Genomic DNA, 26,418 nt, shown 5'->3' with positions numbered 1-26,418 from the left:
ACGACATGTCCCCCGTGGCTATAGCCACAGGCGTTTGAATCATTTAGGGGAGAAAGAGGATTGCTAAGCCCTCCTGAACACAATCTCTATGTCTTTGTGTCTTCTCCTCTCGCCTTTCACTCTTACTCTATATCACCCTTTCTTGCTTTTAGCTTTCTTTCGTGCACCTGACAACAGACAATACTTAACAGCTGGAAAGTGTGTCTGTGTGTTTGTGTGTGTGTGAGAGAGAGAGAGACAGAGAGAGAGAGAAAGAGGGAGAGAGAAAGAGGGAGAGAAAGGAAAGCAGGTTGTTAACTTGCAGATAAATACTTAATGACTGCTTCAGTGGGGGAAAGTAAAAAGTGTGCATGTGATGGTGTGGCTTCTCCCTAATTATGCTTAGTTGGGACCTGGCTATGATTAATTGATAAAGGAATGGTTCTTACACAGTCTCGGTGAGGTCTCATGGCGAGAAATTGTGGGGGACAGCATCAAAGGAGACCTAGGTTGAGTCTAATGGGTCTTGCAGCAAGCACCATTCTCATTAGGAGCCTGTCATTAAAGCCGACACACTGGCCCCTGTACCTGCATGAGCCCAGCTCTTGCTGCACGGCTCGGCCCATACCAGCCAACATCTGGCCGCGTGGGTCCAGTCATACAGCACAGGTGACCTTGGCCAATCAGCGGCCCATGCAGGGGGCTCCCGCAGCAAAGCCGGTCCACTGTTTACATATTCATTTCAGCCTCAACCCCATGGGTTGCTTCTCTTTTTGTACTTCTCTGTCTTTCTTTTTTTCCATTTTCTCAGTTTGAATCGCTACTTTTTTTATTTCTCTCCTTCCGTCACCATTGTTTATTTGGCCCTCATGACCCCCCACTCTCCTCCTCATACACACACACCTCTCTTATCCAGGAAATGAAGATGGAGTGTAGGAGAAAAGAGGAGGAGGAGCGGCAGGTGGTGAAGGCTCTAGAGGAGGAGAAAGAGGGATTAACTTCCCGCTGGGCCGCCCTGCAAGCTGACCTGGAGGAGAAAGAAAGGCAGGCCAACAGCCAACGAGACCAGAGGGATGCTGCCCAGGCCAGAGTCAAGGTATGAACACGGGGACAAGTCCATTCAGACACACACACACACACACACACACAAAGTTGTACAGGAAGGGCCCTGTCTTCTACCTTTCTCTTTCTTCTGCAGACCTTGAACTCTCTGATCCCTCCTACCCTTTCCTCCTCAGCATGTGAATGTAAGAAGATCTCTGTAGCAAAGCACACAATTTAAATATGCAGGGACTATATTCAAAGGAAGGAAAAATTATGATTCAACACGGGGGGAGACAGATCTTTCTTGGCTGGGGTGGAAAATGATTTGAGCTGACCACAACTAAAAGGAACTTTAGTGAAGTCATTTGCTCATGTGGGTGCAGAAGATTTGTAAATGTTGTGTGTCATATATTCTCCCCAAATTATGTAAGCAGATAATTGTCAGAATATGTGCATAGCTCCACTCATCGGTATGAATCAATGCCTCCCAACTCTGTGGACGCGAGACATACAGTGATTAGACAGTGGCAGCAGTGTTGCTATTTAAACATTCAACCAATCAAATTACAATCAAAGTTCTGCAGAGTTTTCATTCACATTTCAACCAGGCGCCTCTTGCCATCCCCTCACTGAGATCAGCTGTCTGCTAATACTGGAGTCTCGGGGCATAGGAGCAGAGGAAGAGCCTTACATTCTTCCCCTACCTTATAGACTAATCGTTATGAAACATATTGCTACGCTAGTCAAATGGAGTCAGACAGAAAGTCTTGAATAAGTCAGGGCCGCAGAGTAATTACACTTGGACGGGATGGAGCCTAGCAACTTGTCTATGCACATCCATCACGGCCTAAGACGCTCCACCTGTTCCTCATTTTTTTTTGTATCATACATTGATTTGAAAGAAGGAGATGAAGAACATGGGCTGTGCGCTGGATACATCATGCCAATTTGTTTTACATAGCAAAGATTTGTCCGGGAATTTATAATTTATTCTAGTGCATGCATAGATAACGTACAATGAAGAAAAGCCCTCAAGCTAACACAAATATAGTGATTCTCCTGATTATCTTCACTTATTTAAACACTTGAGAAAGCACCTGCTTGACAGAACAAACTTTGTCTTTAATAAATTACATAAACAGTCTCAACAATATAGATTATCAGATTGCCAGTGGCAATTAAAAGGCTAAATCAGGCTAGTAAATGTGGCAACTCCCTTACCCACCAGGCTAGTGGTGAAAAAAAATTGACACATCGTTTTTTTCTGGAGCTGTTGATGGAAGCACTAAGGAGTGAGCCTTCTTGCTTCCCCTTTCATCTCTGTTGAAAGTTGCTCATGCGCATAAACGTAAAACATAAAGAGAAATATTGTCGGGTGAAGACGAAGTTAAAATAAAACATTTTAAGAGCTGAACTGCAAGTTGTCATTTCAGTTACCCTGGAAACAGGAGTTTATTTTGGTAGTGTTAGAGAGCGTGTGTGAAACTCCTATTGTGTATTTCATAGTTTGCTGCAAGTTTGAGAGCAAGGTGGATTAAATGTGGTTGGTTTTCAAAGATATGTCAAGTTTCTGAAAAATGTCACAGCAAGACCATTAACTGTCTAACAGTATTTATTGTTGTTTGATAACCGCTAATAATTATAAAAATAAATTATAATTATAATAAGGGTAAGTAAAAATTGACATTGCGCAAGTAGATACCTGACCAACTTGGCAAGTGAAAATAAACATTAACGTTGAACCCTGAAAGATGTGAGTTTTCCTGCAGGGTGTCTTTATTATACTGTACTGTCTATTGTTTTTCTCATCCTCCCCATGTATGGACACCAAACAAACATGATTGCCTTTTTATGTCCTGTATGTGTTATGGCATCTTTTCATGTCCATGTCTGTGATTTCTGAAGACTAATTAATTTTGCATATGTTTAATTCTGTTCCTGTGAAAGGCTGTTTAATTACGTTTAATCTGTCGCGGTTTGGGGACCTTTGTATATTTGATGTGGTGCAACCTGCCCAGCTCTAATGGTTTCCTCTTATTAAGAAAAGGCTGTCACTAACACCTTGTCTACATCTGCTGTACAGCGAAAGCAGCACAGTAGCAGCAGCAGCTGCAGTTCCACGTTAGTGTCTCTCCACTGGATCTGTTTAGCCTCAGTGCTGCCGGCACTCAGAGGTGTTTTGACAGAGTTTGCAGTCCAATGTACAGTCAATATAGTTACATGTATAAGTTGGATTCAAATAGATTTGTAGCCTGAAAAGTTGCTGGTGGTTGCTGTTACAAGCTTTTTAATTTTTTTTATTTAATTCATGTTTAACCAGGTAAGTTCCATTGAGATCATGGATCTTTTTTTCAAGGGAGACCTGACCAAGACAGCAGCAGAAGACAGAGTTACAGACAACAAATAATGCAATAAAAAACATGTAACATGTAGAAAAATTGAGACACCTCCACACAATGATGAGTACCAACGGATTCATTCACACTCGTACTTATGAGTGGTTTAATATCGGGAAAAGAGACCGATTCTCTTCTTTCAAATGAGGGGAGCAGAGCACATAGAAGAATTCTCTCCCAGCTCAGTCTGTGCACCACTAACAGACAACAAAACTGAGTCTTGACATTGCAGACTATCAGCACGAGCTTTAAGTGTGACAGAAATGTGAGTTGTTATGCAGCAGCTTTATGGATTAAAACTGAAGACTATCTCTTCCTTTAGATGGATGTGAGATTGACAGCAGACATGGCTGAAATGAGTGCAGTGTCGACAGCCAGTATAAGACAGGGGTTGTTCACACTTTATCACATTGGGAAATGAAACCTCTCTGATACCAGTGCAGTGGACTGAAGACTAGGCCATGTAAGTGTAGCACAAACACTTAGAGCTCTGTTTTCAAACTGTTGTTACTCTTCTTCACCAGGAGTTGGAGGAGGAGCTACACAGCGCTCAGCAGGAGTTGACCGGCTTGCAGAACCACAGTAGCAGTCTTACAACTCAGCTGTCCTCCAAAGAGAGAGAGGTGGCAGCGAAAGAGGGGCAACTCAATCAACTTCGGTGAGCCCGCCCAACATAAGCATCCCCCAATACACCTCAGTGTCTGTTTTCTTCTAACAACCTCACCTGTATTGATTCATTTGTTTGGGTGATTTCATTAGTTAAAGAAAGTATGCAGTCTGTCCCGTGTAGATATGCGTCAACATTACTTCACATGGGTTACTGTGTGGAGCAGTTAGTATATTGCTCTGTACGCTGTAAGCTTGCGGGTGACACAGATTTCTTCCACTCCAGCTCACCTAAAGCCACTTGATAAGCCCTGCATAGTGGATGCGCTTTAAAAGAAGGAGAAAAGGGAAACAGGGCAGGCTTTGGCTAAGCTTTAGTCGATATGATAAAAACTGTGAGAACCGTAGGAGCCTTAGTGGTAATCTCAACCTTTTTTAACTACTTTTCTGTTTTAATGCCAGGGGCACTCTAACATGTCAGTCACATCAGGACGAGAGACCGCTCTTTAGGTTTTAGCTCGGTGAAAAAAGATTTCCACAGGAGTTAGTGGAGCACTTTGTGGTAAGTCCATGGGACACAAAACTAATTTTAGAAATAAACTTCACTGCTGATTTTGTTATGCTGATGGAAATTTAGGCCATTGTTGACAAAAGATAGATCTAATAAAACGATCATTGTTCTTTTTATCTATACATTTATTTATTTGTCAGTGACGTGATTATTTGTATAAGTGAATTTCATCTATGTCAAAGTATATACTTACTCACACATTTTACACATTTAATTTTATTTAATTATAACATTTAAGAATTTAGTTTAACTTAAGTTTAACCTAATTTTATTTAGGTTTTCTGACCTCCTCGCACCCTTTTACATTGGATTTTTCTATATTTACAGGTTTGAACTAAATCCAAGAACATGGACATCTGTTGTGTATTGAAAAACAATACTGTTACACAGTCCATTTAAAGTATGGATTTATAGATATATTATATATATATTTATGAATAATATTGTGTGTTTGTTTGTGTGTAGTTGTGAGTTTGCAGAGGTGCAGACCCTGTATAGACAGAGCACAGAGCATGCAGCAGAGCAGAGCCATTTAATCAAGCAACTGGAAGGACTCAACCTCGACACTCAGAGAGTCCTGAGGAACCAAGAAGAGGCACATACTGCTGACACCACCTCCTATCAGAGGGTATGCACATTTATACACACACACACACACACACACACACACACACACACACACACACACACACACACACACGAACACACGCAGGCCAGACCTCAAACTCGTCATTATTATAACCACTTCATTGCACTCCACTCAGGCCTCACCCGCTGTGGTGATTTATTTCCAAGATAGCTGTAACCTACAATTATTTGACTAGTGCTAGAAAAGAAGGACTTTTCTCACTGTATCCTGTTACTGTGAATGGGTTCTCAACCTACCACCCTTCTGCCCTTTTGACTGTACCACTTTGCCATACACAGTACGACACAGGAAAAGGGATATTTAGCGCAATTATGAGTCATAAAACATGAACGTCAAGGAAGGAAAGTAATAATTTAGTCATACTTAATGTGTTTTTCTTTTTGTTGTGTTTTTAACCTTTTTTTCCTTTTCTCCTGACTTAGCTGGTCTTATATGTTTTTCTTATTATTATGGGTATAAGAAAACGTCCCATAAAAAATTCTGCCGGTCTTCTTGTCACCCAATTAGGCATGGGATGATATGAGAAATTAATGTCATCATTATTCTAGCCAAAATAATTGTGATACTCCATATTATCTCTATAATCATCAAAATATGCTTAAAACATCTTAATGGAACAAAAACATATTGTACTCACTCTACCTTTCAATTTGTGAATGAAGAAATATTATTTCATCACAAAAAGGTCAATTTTTTTTTGAACATCCTCTTTAGTGAAAATCAAACAAACAATGTTAAAAAGCCAGGCTTTTAGCACTATGTGAAGTAGCATTGCATCTTTTGGTATGAAATATGCCAATGCTTGATTAAGATCTTTTGTCTTTTTGAGGTTTATACATATGTAGCCTGTTTTTGCAGTGTCTCTTTTATTATTGGTGGGTACGAATGGACACATCTTACAATATACGGTTATCTTGACAATGGACATTCACCACAATCAACATTTACCCAATTTCCCCAAAAATTAGCATGTGTATGCAGGTTTTGGGAACATGGGAACAGCCGCTAAAAATAGGCAATAGACTTCTTTCCCATTGCAAGTCGACCAGAACCAGAACCCATGTACATGACTCTGCAATAGACAAGTATGTCCTTTTTTTTTTTTTGATGTGTCACTTTCGATGTCTCCAGAAAATAGATTACTAAACAGTTAGTAAATAGTAAATAAATGATGATTCGATAGAGGTAGTAGTAGTAGTAGTAGTAGTAGTAGTAGTAGTAGTAGTAGTAGTAGTAGAAGTAAACACAGAATGCTCACATTTTAATATTGTTTATTTATTTTTTAAAAACAGATTTTTTTTTCACAACCTGAGCCCTACTCAACCTGGCCAATCAGCATACCATTTTCGGCCCAAACCCAACCCAACTGTCAGGCTTTTCAGGCTCAGGTTGTGATTGAGAAAGGGGCTTTATTGTAAGTGTGTTTTTTATGGCAGTCCATGATAAAATCATATATCGCCCCATCCCTCAGGTGATTTTCTTTCTCATGTTTCTCCCAACTCTAGTTTACATGAGCCTCTTCACCTCCCCTCCTGCTTTTCCAACTGTTTTGTCCTATTTGTGTTTGCTGACAGCTGTACAAGGAGTTGAGTCAGTGCTACCAGGCTCTCGTGTCTAGTGAGGCCAACCTCCGCCAGAGTCACCAGAACCTCAGCAGCCTGCTGGCTCAGAGAGACCAACACATCCTGCAACTCCAGGCTCAGCTGCAGCAGCAACAGCAGGAACAGATTCAACAGCAGCAGCAACAGCAGGCTCAGCACACACCCCTTAACCCCGCAACAAACAGACAAACCAACTTCAAGGTAAGCAGCCCTCTTATTCTTCACTATCTCCCCCTGCAGAGACTGTCTCTTTCTAGAGGCTACAAGTGCATTTCAACTCCAGGATAAAAGATGGTCTTCTATGATGCCTGCTCTGCTGCAGAAGTTTAATATTTATACTATATATATATGTAGATGCATTTACCTGTTACGGAGAACAAAATATTTATGTTTATGATTTCCCTGCATCATGTTCTTACTTCCCGCAATCACCTGTCTGGAGCCAGTGTCTAATTGTCCTAAGGTACAGAGACAGCACCATGTAGGTGGATTAGTAGGCACAGTAATGACTGACAAGACCCAGCATGGCCTGTGGTGGTAGTCTTTAAGAGAGACTCACTCTCTTAATATCGCTCTAGCTCACCCTTGATCCATCCATCGCTCTTAGCACCAGCTTCTTTCATGTCAGTTATCTGATCTTCTTCAGCTCTCTGTCCTGGGTACACATGCACTCCTTGACTTTCCTACTTCATCCATCTTCTTTCTATCCACCCACCCAAGTACCTGGAAGTCCTTTTAACACACTCCCGTCAGATAGCAAAGATAGATAAGAGGTGGAGAGAGGTGATTTAATTGGAGCCCAGTAATGTTCTTGAAGATGATGTTGGAGTTACAGTTCTAACATCTGTCAGTCAGCAGGGGTTTGTCTTTAGCTGGCTACCGTTTGAAATGTCACCCCAAGGCAACAGAGGCTCGAGTATAAAGTGAATGCTGCAGCCATGTTTTAAGTGGGCTTAAATAACTCCTAATGATATGGTGATAGGTGTTTCTTGGACCACACAGTGTCAAAGAATTGTAACAGATATATATATGTACTTTGTACTCTGCAACCACACAACCTCATTTCATCAACATTTCAGGGCACTGCACTTGTTGTTATAATGAGTTTTTCAGTCTGTTCCACGGTTTGACTTTCACTACAGTTTTAACTACATCCTGTTGCAGATAAAACAACTCTGCAGCTGATGCCGTGAAAGATAATATTTTTGCAGCAGTTGGGTAATTTATGTGCCTCCACAGACTGTAATTGTTTAATTTGATTGGTTGATATTTTCTGACAGTGCTGCCCCCCAGACTGGAAGATAAAAGATATCAGCTCAAATGTTAAGTGAGTTACAATCGCCCTGTCTCACTTAACCCTGTTAATTTAACCAGCGGTGAAATATAAATGGATCATTTAGTCAGTAATTAAATACAGTACTGCAGTGTTCCCCCAGTAATTAATATTACATTTAGAGAAGATGCAGTTAGTGCTGTGAGTGTGTGTAGTGCAGGCATGCATCCGTGCATACATACATGCATGTATGAACAGTTTGTATGTATGTGTGTTTGTTTTACACACTGAACTTACACTCCACTCCGTGTCTCTCCCCCACCCGGGTCAGAATGATAAAACTCCTCACACATTTTAAGAGTTGAGATGTAATTACAAAAATACCGTGTATATAACCTGCGCTAAGAATTAATATGAACTTTTGTTTACTGAACACATGTAGCTGCTGTCTGGCTGATTTGTTTCTTTAACTTTCTTACCCACTGACATCAAAGTGAACAGATCAGGTATCCCAAGGTATAGCACTCAGTCAGGAGGGCTTTCTGTTTCCCACTCTGTAATTTCACTGACAGGTTGTGCGTATGTGTGTATGCGTGTGTCTGAGTAGGTGCGTGTTCGACTAAAGGTGTGTGTATCCGAGCACATAATCGCAAATTCTGTAACAACTTCCTCCCGAACACCTGTTAAATTCTAATGCTCAGGTTGTTAAGGCAGATTTGATTTTAATTTTAAATGTTTTGGTGGAAGTTACCATTGGAGGTGATCAAAGTGCTGATCGCAACGGGAGCACAGGGGGGAGACGCAGCGCTCATTTGAATATGGACCAGAGCGACGGCTTTGAACACCCCTCCCGCAGTGGTTATGGGGGGAGCGGGGATAAAGGAGGCGGGTGGGTGAGAGGAATAACACCCATTGTGTGTTATACTTCCATGCTGTGCACAAAGATTGACTGTCTGTTCTCTCCTGTCTTGTGTCAAGTTAACTCCTTGCAGGAAGACTTAATGTATAACCAAACTGTTCTGCTTGCTGTCAGTTAGTATAAGTCAGGCTATGTTTTTTGGATACTGTGTCCACCTGTATTGATCAACTTGCAGGGTCAGCACGAGATTAAAAAAACAGTGTTGCTTTTCATTTTTTCATCAACAGTAGTCTGATGTTTTAGGTCCACACAGAAAAAAATATTATCTTGTACGCACCTGTCTTAATGACCTGTCTTTTTTATTGTTAGTTAATTTGCTGATGGCTTATACGACTTAACATTTAGTGTACAAAATGCCAGAAAAATATGCCCATCATGGTTTTGCGGAGCAGAAGTAATTTAAAACAAAGAAAAGTCAACATATCGCCATATTGAGGATACTGGATTTAGAGAGTTTTTGGTGATTTTGCTTTATAAATTATTAAAAAAATCAATGGATCGTACTTATTATTGTTGGTCAGGCAACAATCGCGGAAACTATCACTTATCGGTCTAATGACAATTTAGCTTCTGAGGGCAACAGCAGAGATTCCTGTGTAGCCAGCAGTTATATGTTTTCTGGCCAAGACTGCCTCTTCTGTGTTGTGGTCATTGTTTACAATCTGATGAGCAATTTAAAAACCATAATTGTAGTTGGATGGACATTTTGGCTAATCTCTCAGTGAATAAATAAACAGATTTCTGCATATGAAGCCATATAAATAACCCGAAAAAAAGCTAATAGAAGGCTATGTTTTTGTCAGATAATAGATGATTGGTTACAAGATTGCTTTTGTCCAAGGCATTCTGCCTCTTTTGCCCCTACACAAACTTATAACTTGCAACCAAAGCTCGCTTAAACGTGATTGGTCAGTGCTACTCAGACTACCAAGGGATTGCAAATAGACTACAAATGGAACCAGATTCTGCTTTCATAATCGGGTTGGACGATATGGCCTAAATTTTCTTTTACCACGCTATGAGGTATATATCATATGTCACGATCATGATACAGTACAGTACATGTTCTTTAAATTCAGTTATGAGATGGTCTAAAATAACTTTACTGTACTTTATCACATTTGATTATTTCCTACTTTCATTTGGAATTTCCACACAACCAAAAAAAGCTGCTTCACAAAACAACATTTGACAAAGACTAAAAACACTAAAACTAAAATTCTTTCACAGCCAAGCTTTAAATTTCTAGTGAACTACAATTCTCCTCCTCCAAGTCTGCCCAAATTATACTACCTTGCGAGACTGCTGGTTTAATAAAATGACGTGAGAATCACAAGATCATGCGAGAATCCAGCCATGATTTGATATAAAGCCTGCCTCACAAAGCTCCCACAGTAGAAACAGTGTACCAAATCTCTATGGTGGATACACTTTAACCATCACATCATTCAACCCTAAATCACATGCAGCTATCTCTTTATAGAGATAAGGCTGTCAACAAACTGACTTGTTGTTTCAGCACTACTTGCATTTTTCAGGGGTGTTCTGTTGTGTGTGTGTGTGTGTGTGTGTGTGTGTGTGTGTGTGTGTGTGTGTGTGTGTGTGTGTGTGTGTGTGTGTGTGTGTGTGTGTGTGTGTGTGTGTGTACACTAAAAACAGTGCAATATCTCCATAATGTCAGACTAGAAATGGCCTTGTGCCCTGATCTTCTAGCTGTCGGGCTTGGCCGATCGTCAGTCACCTGGGTGACCCCCACACACATCGAAATGCAGTCTGAACAAGCTGCCAGGTTGGAGAGGTTTGGGTTGCCAGGTTAGGTGGTCACCATCACAGTCCATAAGCAGGGAAAAGAGTTCTCATTAGTGGACAAAAAAATAGCAAGAGTGAACATTTAATCATTTGCAACTATCTCCCTAACTGCATCATTGTATTTATAGCAATCTGGTGTTTGGCTTTTGTCAGATCTGTGCGGTGATTAAAGAGCAACATTAGAATCTGTAGCAGACCTCAGGCTTTCTGGAACCTGCAGCACAGTAAATGAGTGGTAGGTTGTTAATTGTGTGGGCAGTCATTCAAAGCACTGGTTATTCTCCCATCAGCCTTGGAAAGGGAATATTAGACAGGTTCATTCACTCCAGAAAAGTTTCATATGAATATAAAAAGAAAGAAGCCCTCTGTCTTTTTAATGTAACTGAAACTTTTATGAAATAATCACTTTTCACAGGGAACCTTTTGGCATGTCTCAGTAGGTAAAAGCAAAGTTGTAAATAATAAAGTAATAATGGTTGAATTCCATTTAGATGCTTTAGTTTCAGGGTCCTGGTGTCGTGCATGCTGGCTCACTGTCACATTGAGACCATTGATAACAACATTATTAATGTTATCAGTAACACCTGTTCTTTTCCTAGATCGACAAGTAAAAATGTAAACTGTGACAAAGGTCTATTTTTACACTTTTAAATACACACTCTCAAAAATACGATGTCTCATCCAGACAAAGCCACTCCGCTTAACATAGCCATCCTTAAAGAATGGAGAAATCCTGCACCTGCGCCTGCATTCACATTTTTATGCAGATTTAGTTTCTGTACATAAAATGTTTTTAACACCAGGATTCCCACAGTCATGAAATTCCCGGAAAAGCTGTGACACTAGACAAACTGATTTGTAATTCTGGAATGTAAAATGATCAATTATTAGAATTTTAAAAATGCAATGATATTTCATGTCTAACATTACGGCAAACTTAAAATTAAAAGTTTTTTTTGGATCATTCTTTGTTTCCTCTCCAAATTCTTAAGATTTTTTCAGGTGTGTGAATTTATAGAGATAAGAATTTTGCAGGTGAAGCTCTCCATGAGTTCTTTTTTTCTCTCCTCTCAGGGTGCATAATTGATCGGTTAATCAGTTAAGAGCTGATCAGATTGAGGGATGAGAGGAGCAGCTGCTGTGGGTCAATGAAAACTTTTGGACAGAGCATAAATAACAGTGAAGCCGCTCTGCGTTCAGAGAGCATGGTGTATAGAATAACAAAACAGTATATATTTCAACAGTGCTACAAATGAAAGGTCCAGCTCCAAAAAAAGAAAATCTTATTGTGGCAGAAGATGTTTTAATCGTAGATGGCTGCCAGAAATACATGAATGTGTGGGAAAGTCTGCTCCAGTATGATGTAATACATATTGCTGTATGCAGCTAGTTGGCAGTGGGAATGTCGAATGACTAAAATTAGCAAATGCAGGCAGTTTGCATATTTGCAAATGCCTGTGAAGAGTGTGTTATTATGTATGACTGTATAGGCCTATACACTTTAAACTACTTAAATAAAGTCATGGAATCGGGGTAAAATGCAGTGAAACAGCTATGGAGAAGTTTTGAAAATTCATTGATAAAAGTGTGATGAAACACTGTAACACACAAGTTCCTCGTATGGCTTTTTTAGACTGAACCTTAAGCTCGGCAACAACATTTCCCGTGGTGACCAGCCTTTTTTTTCTTTTTTTTTTATAAATTGAAAGATGTCCACATGGTGCATCTCCCATAGCTTGTTGAGATTTTTTTTATAACATCTGTTTCTGGCTTGTTATTTATGGTAGCCAATCTACACACTTTTAGATGTATAATTAAAGTGCTAGTTACTCACACATGTGCGTGTAAATACACCCACTTCTTTGCCGGGTCACGTTCGGTTTAGGTGAGGTGTTTCTTTTGATCATCATCATCATTAATAGCAGCCATAAAGTGAAGACGATGAAATGCTACAAGGTAGCATGAAAATTAATGTTTCAGCCAAGAGCTCAACAAACAGAATAGTCAGAGGGTTTCTTTGTGTGTGTTTTTGTACACAGTGCCGTAAAGGACAGAACAGCTGATGGTCAGTTAATGTGAAGGAAAGCTTGTTTAGGTCAGAGATGTTTGAATTGTCTTTCACACGGGTCTCGTTTTGACTCCGGCTGCTCGTCAGTTTTTTTACCGTCTGGAGCGGCACTCCTTTAACTTAACTGTTAGGACCTCCCTCGGAGTATTTTAAAAATTTAGTGCAACCTGCTGCTTATATTTACATACACCTTTTCTCTTTGGACACATCCTTTCCTCATGAAAACACTGTGTAGGTTATAAATTCTGACAATTCTAAAGAATTATAGTCTGATAAATGTTTTATGTCCTATAATGCTGTTTCTGTCGACCACTCGTCTTGTGTATGCTGGTTGTGTTATCAGTATCATCGGGGTTGTCAACATGAGTTTGTGTGTGAGTGTGTGTTTGGAGCCGGGCCATGTCCAGGGCCAGAGACATACTAATGACATGGACTCCAGTGGTGTGTTTTACCAGCTCAACTGCTCTCATTAGATGAGAACCTCTGTGTAGCACAGCTCGCCTCATTAATGAAGCACAGCCATGTGCCGCTGCAGATACGTGCGCTCACACGTTCAAGCACACACACTCGGGTCAAACAGGCTGTGTGGGAGGACTCAGGGCTGTGTACATACACACAAAACGTACATCCTACTCACTGTGCGCTGTCCTTCTATAGTCCCTCCTCACCGCACTACCAGTTAAAACACACACACGCTCATACATATATGCACACACACATTCTTTGAAGAATCACTGTGTTGAATACAAAGTGCACCTGGCCTGGTGGGGGGCATGCACCTTCTAGCCCTCACTTCTGAAGCCTATGCAATCACTTTCACAAATGCTGTCGCTCCACAGATGTGTGAGTATGTGTTTGCATGTAGTTGTGTGTGGGTGTGTGTGTGTGTGTGTGGCGGAGGCCCCTCCTGATTATAGCTGCTCCATAATTAACAGTGATCAGATTTGTTTTGTGGCATAAATGGTGCATGTGTAGAACATTAGGCCTGGCAAGTCTCATTTCACATTCAGCTCAAGGGCTCGGCAGCAGACGGGTCACGAGCTTCAGGGAGCACAATCACAAGCCTCCCTCCATATGGTCCTGCCTGCCGCATCCTCAGCAGCGAGGGCCGCGAGTGCCAGACAAGTTCCCCCAAGAACCTAATCGTGTTCAGTAATTACCAAGACCGGCTTTTCTCTTTTTTTCCCTCCCTCAGCCTCCCCACAATCTCGTGCTCTTTTTTTTCACTGCACCTGCATGCTCTCTTCTTCGCTTTCAGTCTCATGCTCTCTCCCTCTCCATTGCTTTCACTAAGCTGCTTGTAATATGTTTATTTTTTCCCCTTTTGCAGCTTTGCTCCTTTAATGTCTCACAGTTTCCCTGTTTTTTTTTGCTGGATGAAAACCAGGATGGAGGTGAGAGAGACTGTGAGAGGGGAAAAGAACTCAGACACTACCGCATCAGTTAATTTCTAAATTGCTTTATGTGGCTGATGCCGAAAAACCCGGTCCATCCTCCTGACTGCCTGGAAATTATAAATAATTGTAACAGATGCGCCAATATGGCCGGCCTCCAATAAACGAGGCCCCAGATAATTTGACCAACCCCCTTTGACAGGCCAATTTAATAAAACATGAACAAAATCTTCCTCACTAATAATTTATCATCCCCTCTCCTCCCCTTTGGTTAAAGTTGATTACCCTGGCAGTTAACAAGGTCACGCCCAGATGCCAGGTTTCTGATAATGCAATCAGGACTCGTTGGAAAAAAGGTGATGACATCCTGTGCGGTTTTCACTACCCTGCCTCCCAGTAAAACACAGTTGTGAATCCCTCTGTTTATCAGAGGTCTTGGATTTGATGTGCTGAAGTGGAAGTGTTGTTGATAGCAGCAGGTGAGGTTGTTTTTAAGTGTTAACACCTTTTTATTAAGGACTTAAGAGAAGAAAGATGAGAATTTATGCAGAAAGGTGATGCATTCAAGAGGTACATGGGTAAGTGCTAACTTCAAGATAAAGGACTCAGGCATCAACTAAACTTAAACAAAGTGTATAGAGTACACGCCCTTTAGCTATAGAGTGTATGAGTCTATAAAACTAAAATATATCCTGTCCCTTAAAGCCATCCTCTCTGTTCGTACAAAATCACCATTAAGGTGCTGCAGCAGCAAAGGTGTGAAGATAGAATGTCACATATAAGTGTTCACATTAATTGGCACGGTTGCATTACAGGAATGCACGTGTGTGAGTGTATGCATGTGCGTGCATCAACCTACTTCTCGTGGGCGGGCCCTCTGCTTTATCCTTGTCCCCTTCAGTTTGTTTTGGTAGTCCCCGCTGCGTGCTGATGTGTGCAGATGCCGCTCGACACTGGCTAATAGACACTGATAAATAGATGGGCCGTGATAGAGCACATGCCACAGTGCTGGAGGTGGTAGATAGCTGCCCCACTGCCACATGACACATCTGGTTGTTGACTTTAGCATATAAAAATGTTGTGTGAACATCCAGGATGCAAGGAATAGTGTACTGAACTACTTGACGCACTGGTTTTTGTGATTTGCTACATTTCCCTGAAATAATTTTGACAACTGCCATTCATTCAGTTAAAGGAAGAAATGTTGGCTGCTTGGTCGCCCACTAATTTGTGAAGAACTCGCTGTGTCTGAAAATTATTTTGGCCTTACTCAAAACATCATGTAGTTTTGACAACATTATATTATGGTGAATTGAGATAATTGTAACAGTGCAAACCGGTATCTTCACCTCTCCTGCAGATTTCTTTTTGTATATTGAAGTCATAAGAGGAGAGGACAGAAGAACTGGTGCTGTTACAAGCCTGAAATTTCTAATTTCGATACAAAACCCTGAAGTGTATGACTATTCAATACCATTTTCATTGCAATGGGGAAAAATTGACATTGAGGGCATAGAAATATTTTTATTAAAATATAAATATAACAGTGCTATTACATGGTCAGTAGCAGAGAACAGCAGAATGTACTGTTGTGAACATTAACAATAATTAAAAGTTTTTTTATAAACAAAAACAATATTGTTGTGGGACTGCACATGTTCAACAGCCTCTGAGACTGTCACACATTCAAAAGGCAATTAATTGCAAGAAAAACTCACAAAAAAGTGCAGCAAAAGTCTATTTGTGACCAGAGCGAGTAACAAGAGGAGTTCTGTGAGTGAGTGACTGGGGGCCGGGCTAAGTTGCAACGATGTTTGTGTTAACTCGCAATTGGAGAGAAAAGGGAGTGAGAAAGTGCAGCTGGTACCTCTTTATCAATACTGTGAGAAATGAGTATTGAAACCATCTTCCTGAGGGCATTTGTATGAATTCTCCCCCTTTTTAAAGAATTCATAAAATTGTCCTTGGGGAGACGCTATAGAGGTACTGCAAAAACGAAACATTTACAAAAAGTCTTTCATACTAGGTGTTAGGGCTGGGAAATTTATCGATGTTATATTGATATTGTGATATGAGATTAGATATTGTTTTAGATTTTGAATCTTATATCCTAAGTATCTTTTAATGGTTTCAAAGGCTGCATTACAGCATTAAGTGCTGTAATTCCACGTGCTGATAAATAAATAAATAAATAAATATATATATATATATATATATATATATATATATATATATATATATATATATATATATATATATATAATGTTTTGCATTTCTGTAAATAAAAACATTCTACATGAGAAAAATTGTACTTTTCAATCTGACACATGTTGAATATATTAACACAATACATAATACATTACTATTACTAAAGCATATTAACACAAGTGTTGAGCATGTTGTAGGCCGTGGGTTTTTATGTTATATACTTCACAAAATAATATCTGCCCAATGAGTCATGAGCCTTAATTTTGGATTCACATATGGTTTTGTCACTTTTCTGTTGTTCTCTATGCCTGTAGGCTTGCCATTCTCTTTCTTTCATGTTTTCCACTCACATCCACTGTCTCTCTCTTGTGTTACAGGCGTTGATGTCAGAGCAGGTTGATGCCGCAGCTCAGAGGTCTAACCCTGATTCTGACTGGGCCCCCACCCGAGGCTCAGATCCCAGGCCAGAGGATAAGACCCTTCAACGGAGATCCACCAGTTCTGTCAGAGGACAGCAGGTAGGTTAGCAAACACCACTGCCAATTATGTCAAAGAAAGCACGTGGGTGAGTGGCTAACATGCCCACACTTACCCATTACCACTTTGCTCAGATTAGATCAAAGCATAGAGGAGGGATATGAAGGAAATGGTCTGTTGAGAATCATGTGATTTATCAGACCCTGCTTCTGCCAACCTTTGTCTTGAACTTCCCAAAATACACACACACACACACACACACACACACACACAGATGCCCCTCCTACTGTGACCAGGCCGGCGTGTGCTGCTGGTTTCACGCATGCCTTGGGCTCAGGCACTGGCTAATTTACCGCTTCAACAGAACATTATGAACAAGAAAGAGGCTTTTGATCTTCTCAGTATTCCACTCATAAGTTTGGCAGGACATGTTTCTAGATGGCCTCACTCACTCTAAGCTGGCCTGAAGACACATTGTTTGATTTATACAGCCGTCCTCATTATAGCTCTGATGGAGGTGCTTCTGTTCAGGCACTTTAGACATATAATGTAATTATTTTGTACAAAATAAATAAGCAGTATTGACATAATTTGATCTGCTTCCCTTTTTCTGGAGGCTCTCTGATGTTTGCCCTAGGACACACACATGCCCACACACACATTATCTGTCCAGTGTTTTTCACCTGCTATAAATTATTTTGTTCCTTGTGCCGATACTTCAAATTAGAGTGGGACTATAATGCATTTTTCACACAATACATTTTTGATACCTTTTTAGGGTGAATAAAAACATGAATCATAATCTGATTTATAAAAGTATAATGCGGTGTGTTTAACACATTGTGCACATATTGTCCCTTTCAATAGAAACCAAACTTTTACTTAAACTAATTTATCAAAAATGTCTGTCAACTAAGATCTCCCACTGTGAGGTCATTTTGTTTTAGAAGTCAGCATTTTGAACCTTTTCAGTACCTTCAAATATAATTTATGAGCATGAAATACATACAGATGGCAAACATCTATATTATCAGGACACTCAGGCCTCCCCCCTTTTTACTGCTTGGGCTCTTAATCCCACATCAGGTACTTTTTCACAGATGACACGAATGTCCATAATTGACAGTGTCCCTGTCCCACCTTGACAAGCCAGCGCTTCACTTGATGCAATACTGGAGTGATTTTTGCCCCTTCCTCTACACACATACACACACATCTGTTGCATACATACATTAATAAATAAATTTTTTATGCTGGCACATGATCATGTAACAGCTGCTTGGCCAAAATTTATGGAAAAAGATTATTGTCCACAGAGATTGAATCAAAATTGCAAATTTTCCTATATCCTGCTCTCATGGAACCATCAAATTAAAATATGCATTTGTTGAATAGTTGTTCAAATCAATGTATTTTATTTTATTTTATTCAGTACAATACATTTTCAAATGAAAAATAGAGTAGGTTTGACAATTGAAAAGCTTTGAATCAAATGAGGTGATAATTAGAGTGAATTAATGTTTACGATGACATTTTACATTCAGTTTTTACAGTCAGTTTCTCTTATTTCCTGAGTGATGATTACAAAGTAGTTGCCTCTATGAGGCTGTGATAAGAAATGGACGTTTTTCACTCAACCAGCCACCAGCTGTGTGGCACAGTGGCATGTTAAACTTTTCAGTCAATATTTGATTCCCCCTCTGCCCCATTAAGTCAAAAGAGTTGTAAAACTAAGGTCATTAGCTTTAGCTCTAACATGTTGACCATTCTGATATAATTTGTAGCGTTACTGTTATTAAAAAGGTGAACATTTTGAGTAGTCGCTGCTGGTTGCTTAATATACAAATATGATGATGCTCCAAAGAGACCATAAAACTGTTATGCTTCATTGCACTTCATTTAAACAATAACATCAGTCTGCAAGGTCAAAAGCTGTTGAAATGGGCCTTCTGTGCAGCCCACTGCTACCACCCAGGACACAATTTGCAGCCTTTTCAGTAAGTGCCTCAAGTGAAATGTGATTATTGGCTGAGGCGACGAGCAGTTCACAGTGGTACATGACTTGCAATTCGCTGCACCCAGTAAGTGTTAAACTGATGTTTCCAGGATATCAGTGAAGTTAAGTTTTTGGGAGTTTAAGTTTTACAGCAGGAAAGCCTGATTTAAAAACGCAAATAACACAGAATTCTCTTATCAGTGATTCATAAGCGTTAATTTATTGATGTTAAGTCAATTGAAAGTCATCTGGAATATTGCCATAGAAATTATGTTAAGAAATTAAGTTTGTAATTTATTAAACAAATTAAACTTTATTTCAGTGGTCCATTATAAGCACGGTGTTGTTCAACTTTGTATCAAGTCTGAGTTCTCCTTTGAACGTTGCTTGATATTTCACTACAGGAAGTGACTTGTCAGCCTTTGTAACTTCCTGCACCTCCTGACATGGTATCCTCGTTTTTGTCCCTGTGTCGAGTTCTTCAGCTGTCCTGACTTCTGGGTTTTTCACCTAAGTGTTGACAGATGCAGCCAAGATTTCAGAATGTGAATTATCTAGTGCTGAGAGATGCTTTTATTTTCATAGAAAAAATATTTCTTTTTTTCCCTCAGATTGTGGTTGTTGCGTTGTGGTTGATATGTTCTTGCTTCATACTCCTTTAACTGACAAGCTTGCATGTCAAGGTGAGCTTTTGTGATTGTAGCTACTGTACATCAAGACTTTTCATTAGCTACTATGGCTATCACTGTACCCTCTCAACTGAGCGCTAATGGCGGCAAGGCCAAAGATGTAGAGTCCTGCCCTTTTTCAGCTGCTTGTGGTTTTACATGTATGTGAGTAAAGCATGCCCAGGCATCGCTTACAGATACTGTGTCCTGCTGCGTAGAGTGATGCTGATAAGTGTTGGTGGACTTAAAAGCCAGCTCCTGCCTTTACAATGTCACAACAATGCACAGCGATATGGCGGTCTTAGCTAGCTCTAGCTGGGTGAACATGGTGGAAGATCCCAAAGCACAGATATCCTCTTTGTTCATTTATCCCCTCAGGAGTGTGGTGGCAGAGAGAAAAACTAAGCTTTTGTTAAAATGGATCTCCTCAGTGACGAAAACACCTTTTGCCAAGAAAAGCATTGGACAGCTTAATTCACTTTACACATTTACGCATGTATTTGGACAGAACTAAGAGATTTACAAAGGGTAACCAGCTCTTTGTGTCCAGAGTCTATTACCGTTGAAGAAAGACTCTGTCTCTCCAGCATTGGGAGTAGTGGAGGCTTTCATTTTATCTTCTCAAAGTTGTTGATTGCACCCTTTAGCTCATTTTACCTGGGTATAGCCACCTCAAGGACCTTTTTTAGGGGCATTTCTGTGAGCGATATCTGTGCCAGTGTGAGCTGGGCATCTCCACACATTTATTCGGTTTTACCACCTTGACACGGTGGCGTCTTTGTTGGCGTATTCAGCCCTCAGGGTGGGTTCATTGTAGCTGTGTATGCACAGGTTACCAGCTCTTATATTAGTCAGGTTTTTAGCAGTGTATCCTGGTCTTTTGAATTATTTTTGCTCCTAAATATGTTTTTTGTCAGGTAGACTACATTGGCTTTGTGTTTATGTGTGGACCCATTTGTTTATACCTCGATGTATGTCAGTCTATGTGTCTTGTCCTGGTCTTGTTTGCGTGTCCACAGCATTCCTATTTGCCCGAGAACCTGAACAAGTTCAGCTTTGAGAGCTCCAGACGCACACATGACACGCTGTTGCAATCATAAAGAAGCCCATTGATGACAGTGACCCCTCTCTCTGGGAGATGGAGAGAGAGAGAGGGTGGAGGAGGGAGGCAGTCGATTAAATGTTTCTTCTTTGCTCAACAGCCAGTGACACTGACCCCTCAGTAGCTAAGAGTTTTACTCTTGCTTGCGTACAGTCTCTGTTTAGATTTGGGCCTCTCTCCTCATTTCCCTCTTACTGTATGCCCTCCTCCCCTCCATCTGCATTTCACTCTCATGTTTGCAGAGCCATTACAGGGTGCGATGCACAGGTCAGGTCATGGCCGCCGACCAGCTGCCGAGTTGAGGTAGACAGCGGGCACGTCTTTCTTTGCCTCGTGGTCTCTGCTTTTTATCTTTTAAGCCTGTCTTGTGGAACATTAGCAACAATGTCACAACATAGAGCCTCCCACACAAACACACAAAGAAGGCACTCGTGTGTCTTGTGAACCTGCAGCAGACAGGCGTCCAACTGGACCAGAGAGAACATCTGCAGCAAATCTCAGTCATTTGTCAGTATTGCCATGTCATCTTCCCCTGTATCCCCTCAGACAAAGCACACAGCAGTTTCTCTGGTTCTTGCATACAAAGGAACACAAATGATAAAATATCCACTTATTGTTAAATGAATCCTCCCCAAAATGTACTTCTACCAAAAAACCTAATTAGAATTCATCCTCAGTACGTCATACTTTATAGTTAGTTGTCTTTACTTTTAAGTTTAGGGCTTTTAGTTGATTTGGATCCCCCTTTTGGCCTCTCAGTTTCCCCTAAGCACATACAGGCTAAGCCAGTTGGCCTGCCACTCATCAGGAATATGCAGATCAATCTGCTAATTAGTTGCATAGAGTCATTAAGGCTGAGTTAGAACACATGGTTGGCACCCATGCAGACATGATAGCAGAAGCGGGCACACCAGGTCACTGGAGTCAACTGTAGCCCGAGGGCACATTCCCAAACACACTTGCATACTTAGACATTTTTGTCACAGGCAAATGATTTGACAAATATGAATGCTGTAGTGATAAAATAAACATGTCACAAGATTAGGGACATAAATGTGTACGTATTTCTGTTAGAATCCCTAATATATTTACAATATAACACCCCATATATGGTTGGGATTTTTCATTTCCATTACACGTACAGTGCAGTGTTTGCATTCTCTAATTGCTGTTATGGTTTTTCATTGTTACTGACAGTTTGCCTCCCTTACAGGAAAATGTACATAGTAGACATGATGCAGAAGACAAAAGCCATTGCATACATGCATTTTGCATGATGCAGGTGCGACAACTTTTTTGACTGTCTTTTTAAGTCACCAGCAACTTCATGCAATGAATCTTCTCAGCCCATAGCTTGTTTGGTTGCAATATAAACCAACAGGGTTCACACAGATCTTGAAAAAGTCTTTAAAGGCAATTACTTTATTAATCTAAAAATATAAATATTGAAATATATTAAAAAAAACTTAAGTCAATATTTCGCATTTTGAAAAGTCTAAGAGTCTTTTTTTCTGACTTTACATTGTAAAAATCTTAAAATAGGTAACAAAAATTTAAAAAATTACCAAATGCCTCTCATATAACATTACGCAGATCACAATAGTGGAACCAACAACACTCATATTTTGTTACCGGCCTGGATGCTCAGAGCAGAGGATCCACAGTCTGCTAGCTAGCTGTCACTCTACCATGGGCAACATAGGGAAGTGCAGATTCAACGAGAATAGACTATTCAACCAAGATTTTGTAGCATGGCTGAAACCATGACAAGCTAATGCATATGAGGCTGTGTGTATTTTATGCACAGCATTAAACAAGGCAGTGCAATCCCACTTGCAGTGTGAGAAACAAAGTCACAAAGTAAACTCGCCAACAAACACATATTTCTCAGCTCTGTTCCGCCCTCACCTCTTCATGAGACAAAGGTCATGTTTTATGCTATGATCCGTAGCCCCAAAGTAATCATTGGTTCTTGTTTTTTATTCAGTTGTGATAATTGTAAAATTGGTTTTAAATTTAATTCTGAGTGCTATTAAAGGAGACTTAAGAAGCCTTAAATCTAGTTCCCCATAAGCTGTTGTAACCCTGACAAATATATGAGTTGTTCTTCTTCTGCTGAGTAGGCCCGTAAGACATGTTTGCTGCCTCCTGTGGTTGATACATGTATTATTTCGAAGATGAACCCTGGGACCTGTATTATTAAAATGCACTTGCTGTTTCTACCAATCTTTAGTTTCATAACTCTAATAGACAACAAAGCTTGTAACAGCCATCAGAACATATTTTTCGAGGGAGGGGGCTTATTGATCCATCGTCTTATCATAAAGCTCACTCCACCACCACCTCCTCCTACTCCTCCTGCGCTCCTCATCCACTCCAGCCCAAGGACTGTTGTACGTTTAGTCGCATTGCATATTTTAGCCTGCCATCTGGTCAGCACTGCCTGGCACCGCAGGGGGCCTCCGATCCTCCCATATTCATATTCCACTAGCATATTGTTCCCACTGCTTTTCTACAGCGCGGCCCCAGCACTTCTCCACTTCTTTATTTATTTCTACAGAAGAGGCTGGCTAGCAAACTACACCCCCCCCTAATCGGCGGCTCTTCCAGTTGTCCTATCAAGTGTAACCTGGAGGCCCCTAGTAGAGCAATTAGAGCGGCCTCCCTGCCCACCTCTTGTAATGAAGCCCAGCACATTCTGGAATCTATAGCCCCTTTAGTCTCCCCTAATGGGACATCATTATTGTCAAAGAAACAATGTAAATGGAAATGAACATACTCATTAGCCAGTCGCAGGGAGAAACCTTTGCCGCTCTCAGCTTGCAACTCCCACTTCCAAACACACACATACGCACACACAAAAGTGAACCTCCTCCCTTTAGCTTTTGCGGACTGCTGCTCCAGCCAGCTTGCTTTATTCCTCTGGTAGCATGTTTGTTTGTGTGTGCATATGTGTGAGTGCCGATGAAGACAATGTGCATGTTTTTACTCAAGGTGAGAGGGGATTGCAATGAACATGGATGATTCCGTTATTGGCATTCACTCAGTGTTTCTTACAGATGTTAATTGTTGCATGGGTTTGTGCCTGCCTGTGTAAGTGAAGTTCTCACCCCAGTGCTTCTATGCTTACCTGTCCCAGGGTGCACCAGTGCAGCGATCCAGGTCTCTGTCCCCAGCCAGCAGTGTGGAGTCAGGTAGCGAGAGGAGAAGAGGGGCAGAACAAAGGATTAAAGACCTTGAGGAGCTGCTGCAATTGAAGGTAACTCACAAGAATAGATGGATACACATATTATACTCTCCTTTTCTCTAATCTACATTAATCAGTTCATCCCAAACTCTTCTTTATGTTTTTTTTCTAACTGTATCTCCTTTGTTTCCTGCAGCCACATCATCCTATTTGCCTTTTCCGTCCTAATCTTCTGACTCAATGTTTTCCCCTCACTCTGCTGACTGCCAGTGACTTTGAACCAAATAAAGGTATTGCTTGCTGAATTGGGCAGATTCAGTGACATAGTGGAGTCCAGCTGACAGGCATAGTGGAGCCGCTTGTTGCTCCGGCCACTTTCTCACATATGATTGCTGCTATCAGCTGCTGGGATGTCGGAAGGTTTTGCAGCTCTGTAAGAGTCACGGTCTCCAAAGGGTTCAATTGCACTTGTGCTGCCACTGCCTCCTCCATGACCTTCTCTTACAGTGTCTTTCACACACACACAGACACACACACAAGTACGTATGTGTGCGCACACATACAGAGTGTGCGTAGGCAGTGAAGCAGCAGGAGAGGAGCTGCTCTGGCGAAAGTGGATGGAGCATGGTTGTTTCCCTTAAACGAATCAGCTTTATTGGTCTTTTAACCTTCACATGCTCTATGACGTCTTTCTCCCACTATTATTCATTCCCATGTATTTTTTTTCTCTGTCTCGCAAATTCACTGCAAGCAAAATAGGCTTAATTTTCACCTCTACCCTGTGTTTCTTCTAAGGTCTCCAAATTTGACTTTATTGTTTATTTTATGTCAGCGGAGTATATCTTCAACTGACATAATCTTTTTTTTTGACTTTCCCCTAAAGCTGTTGCCTTTCGTTATCCTTTCCATCTTTCAGGCTGACCAGTGGGTATGTGATTATGCAGAGGTCATCTCCCTTTGAACACAGTCCCAGGAACACATTAGGCATCATTTTCTTGTCAGATCTGAAGTGTGTCTGAATTACATCATTGGCAGGCACCTAGTCAGACGTTAACGCTCAGCATAGATTCAGACGACACGCATGACTGTCTTAGGTAATGGTGCCATTTACGTGTCTGCCAGTTGAGGGGCATTTAGCAAAGGTATGCACAGAAAAACTGTGATTGGCAACTCACATCTGTGGCCACAATAATGAGAGCATTCGGTCAGAGCATGATGTACTGGTTATGTCCTTTGCTTGGATATGGCATTGAGTAAAATGCCCTCCATCAGCTACAGTGGAGACCTCCCCTTCAGCATCTTCAAGTACTCACTCCAGTCAGTCCAGTCCGTTGTTCTCCAGTTGATCCTATCCAATTCTTTCCAATAGAATGCCTTTCAGATTGGGTACGCCAGCCCGTACCATTGACATTTTGACCTTAGCAGCTAACAGCAGCAGACAAACAAACAATTCTAATAATAATGGCCTTTTTTTTTCCTTCCGCACACTTTCAAGTAAACAGTAGCTGTTGCTGTGTAATTATTTTTCAGCTTGAGAACGTCCACAGATGTGTATGCTGGCTGAGTAAGGGGGTGTATTGATCTGTGGGCAGAGGTCTGTGGCCTGATGACCAGAGCTGGGCTGCCCAGGGGAAGCTCTGTAAGGAGCCTGGGAAGCCATGATGTGGCTAATGCCCTGCCACTTGCTCCATCCCGCCTCCCCCTTCTCCATCAGTCAGCCTCAACTCTTCTGTGTCCTCCCCCAGCTCCTAGTTCCACCAGTTAACACTGCCCTGGTCTGGACCCTTTCATTAGAGCCTTGTTTTTGAGAGGTTGGGGGCAGCTTGAAGGGTCTGAGGATGTCTTGCAGATGTCCTCTGTGAATAATCCGCACCAGGGAAAATCCATACTTGTCACATCGGTAGTGTGAATGTGCATTGTGTTTGTGTGTGTGTGTGTGTGTGTGTGTGTGTGTGTGTGTGTGTGCACCTGTTGTGTGTGCCCGGTGCATGTTTGTGCGCTTTCTCTGTTCTCTTTGTCCTTGTTAATAATAACAGGGCTGAGGGCTCGCATTTCCCTCTCTGCAGGGCAGCTGTGTCATATCAGCAGTAAACAAGCTCCTTCCCTTCAGAAAGCGCTCGACAACTCTCCCTAGCCCTGGCCACTCAAGCAGAAACCTGTCCTGCACTCTTCCTTTCACTTTCCTCTTTTGCTTTGCTCTCTCTCTTTCTTCTCTTCCTAATTTCTCTGTTCTCTCTCTCTTTCCTCTGTTTTCATCAGCTGCCTTTCTCTCTTCCTTTGCTCTCTTTTCCACCTCTGTTTGTCCTGCCTTTTGAAAGTGTTTTCTCCATCGCCCTCGCTGTTAAGGTCAGTGTGATGGGGAGGAGGGGGTGCCCCTGACAAGAAAAATCTATATGTTGTCTTCTCTTACTCCTTCTTTAAAGCCGCAGCCAAATCTTGCAGTGTTTTAATAGCTGTCAACAACAGTGTCA

General features: G+C 41.1%; 1 protein-coding gene across 2 annotated transcripts in view; it reads left to right on the top strand.

Annotated features, from left to right (window-relative positions):
* The window catches only part of cntln (centlein, centrosomal protein), a 192,478-nt gene that overhangs the window by 100,624 nt on the left and 65,436 nt on the right, over positions 1-26,418 (top strand). For both annotated transcript variants that reach the window (XM_088075937.1, XM_042485352.2), the window contains 6 exons: positions 896-1,075; positions 3,944-4,077; positions 5,062-5,224; positions 6,820-7,047; positions 16,895-17,035; positions 23,900-24,019. In XM_088075937.1, coding sequence (XP_087932063.1) covers positions 896-1,075; positions 3,944-4,077; positions 5,062-5,224; positions 6,820-7,047; positions 16,895-17,035; positions 23,900-24,019 — 966 coding nt within the window. The remainder of the gene's footprint in view (positions 1-895; positions 1,076-3,943; positions 4,078-5,061; positions 5,225-6,819; positions 7,048-16,894; positions 17,036-23,899; positions 24,020-26,418) is intronic.

The sequence above is a fragment of the Plectropomus leopardus genome, chromosome 3 (genome assembly GCF_026936395.1).
Source record: "Plectropomus leopardus strain MGB_pleo_1.0 chromosome 3, ASM2693639v1, whole genome shotgun sequence".
Classification (NCBI taxonomy): Eukaryota; Metazoa; Chordata; class Actinopteri; order Perciformes; family Serranidae; genus Plectropomus; species Plectropomus leopardus.
Note: the sequence above shows the minus strand (reverse complement) of the source record. Positions and strands in the feature narration are given on the sequence as shown.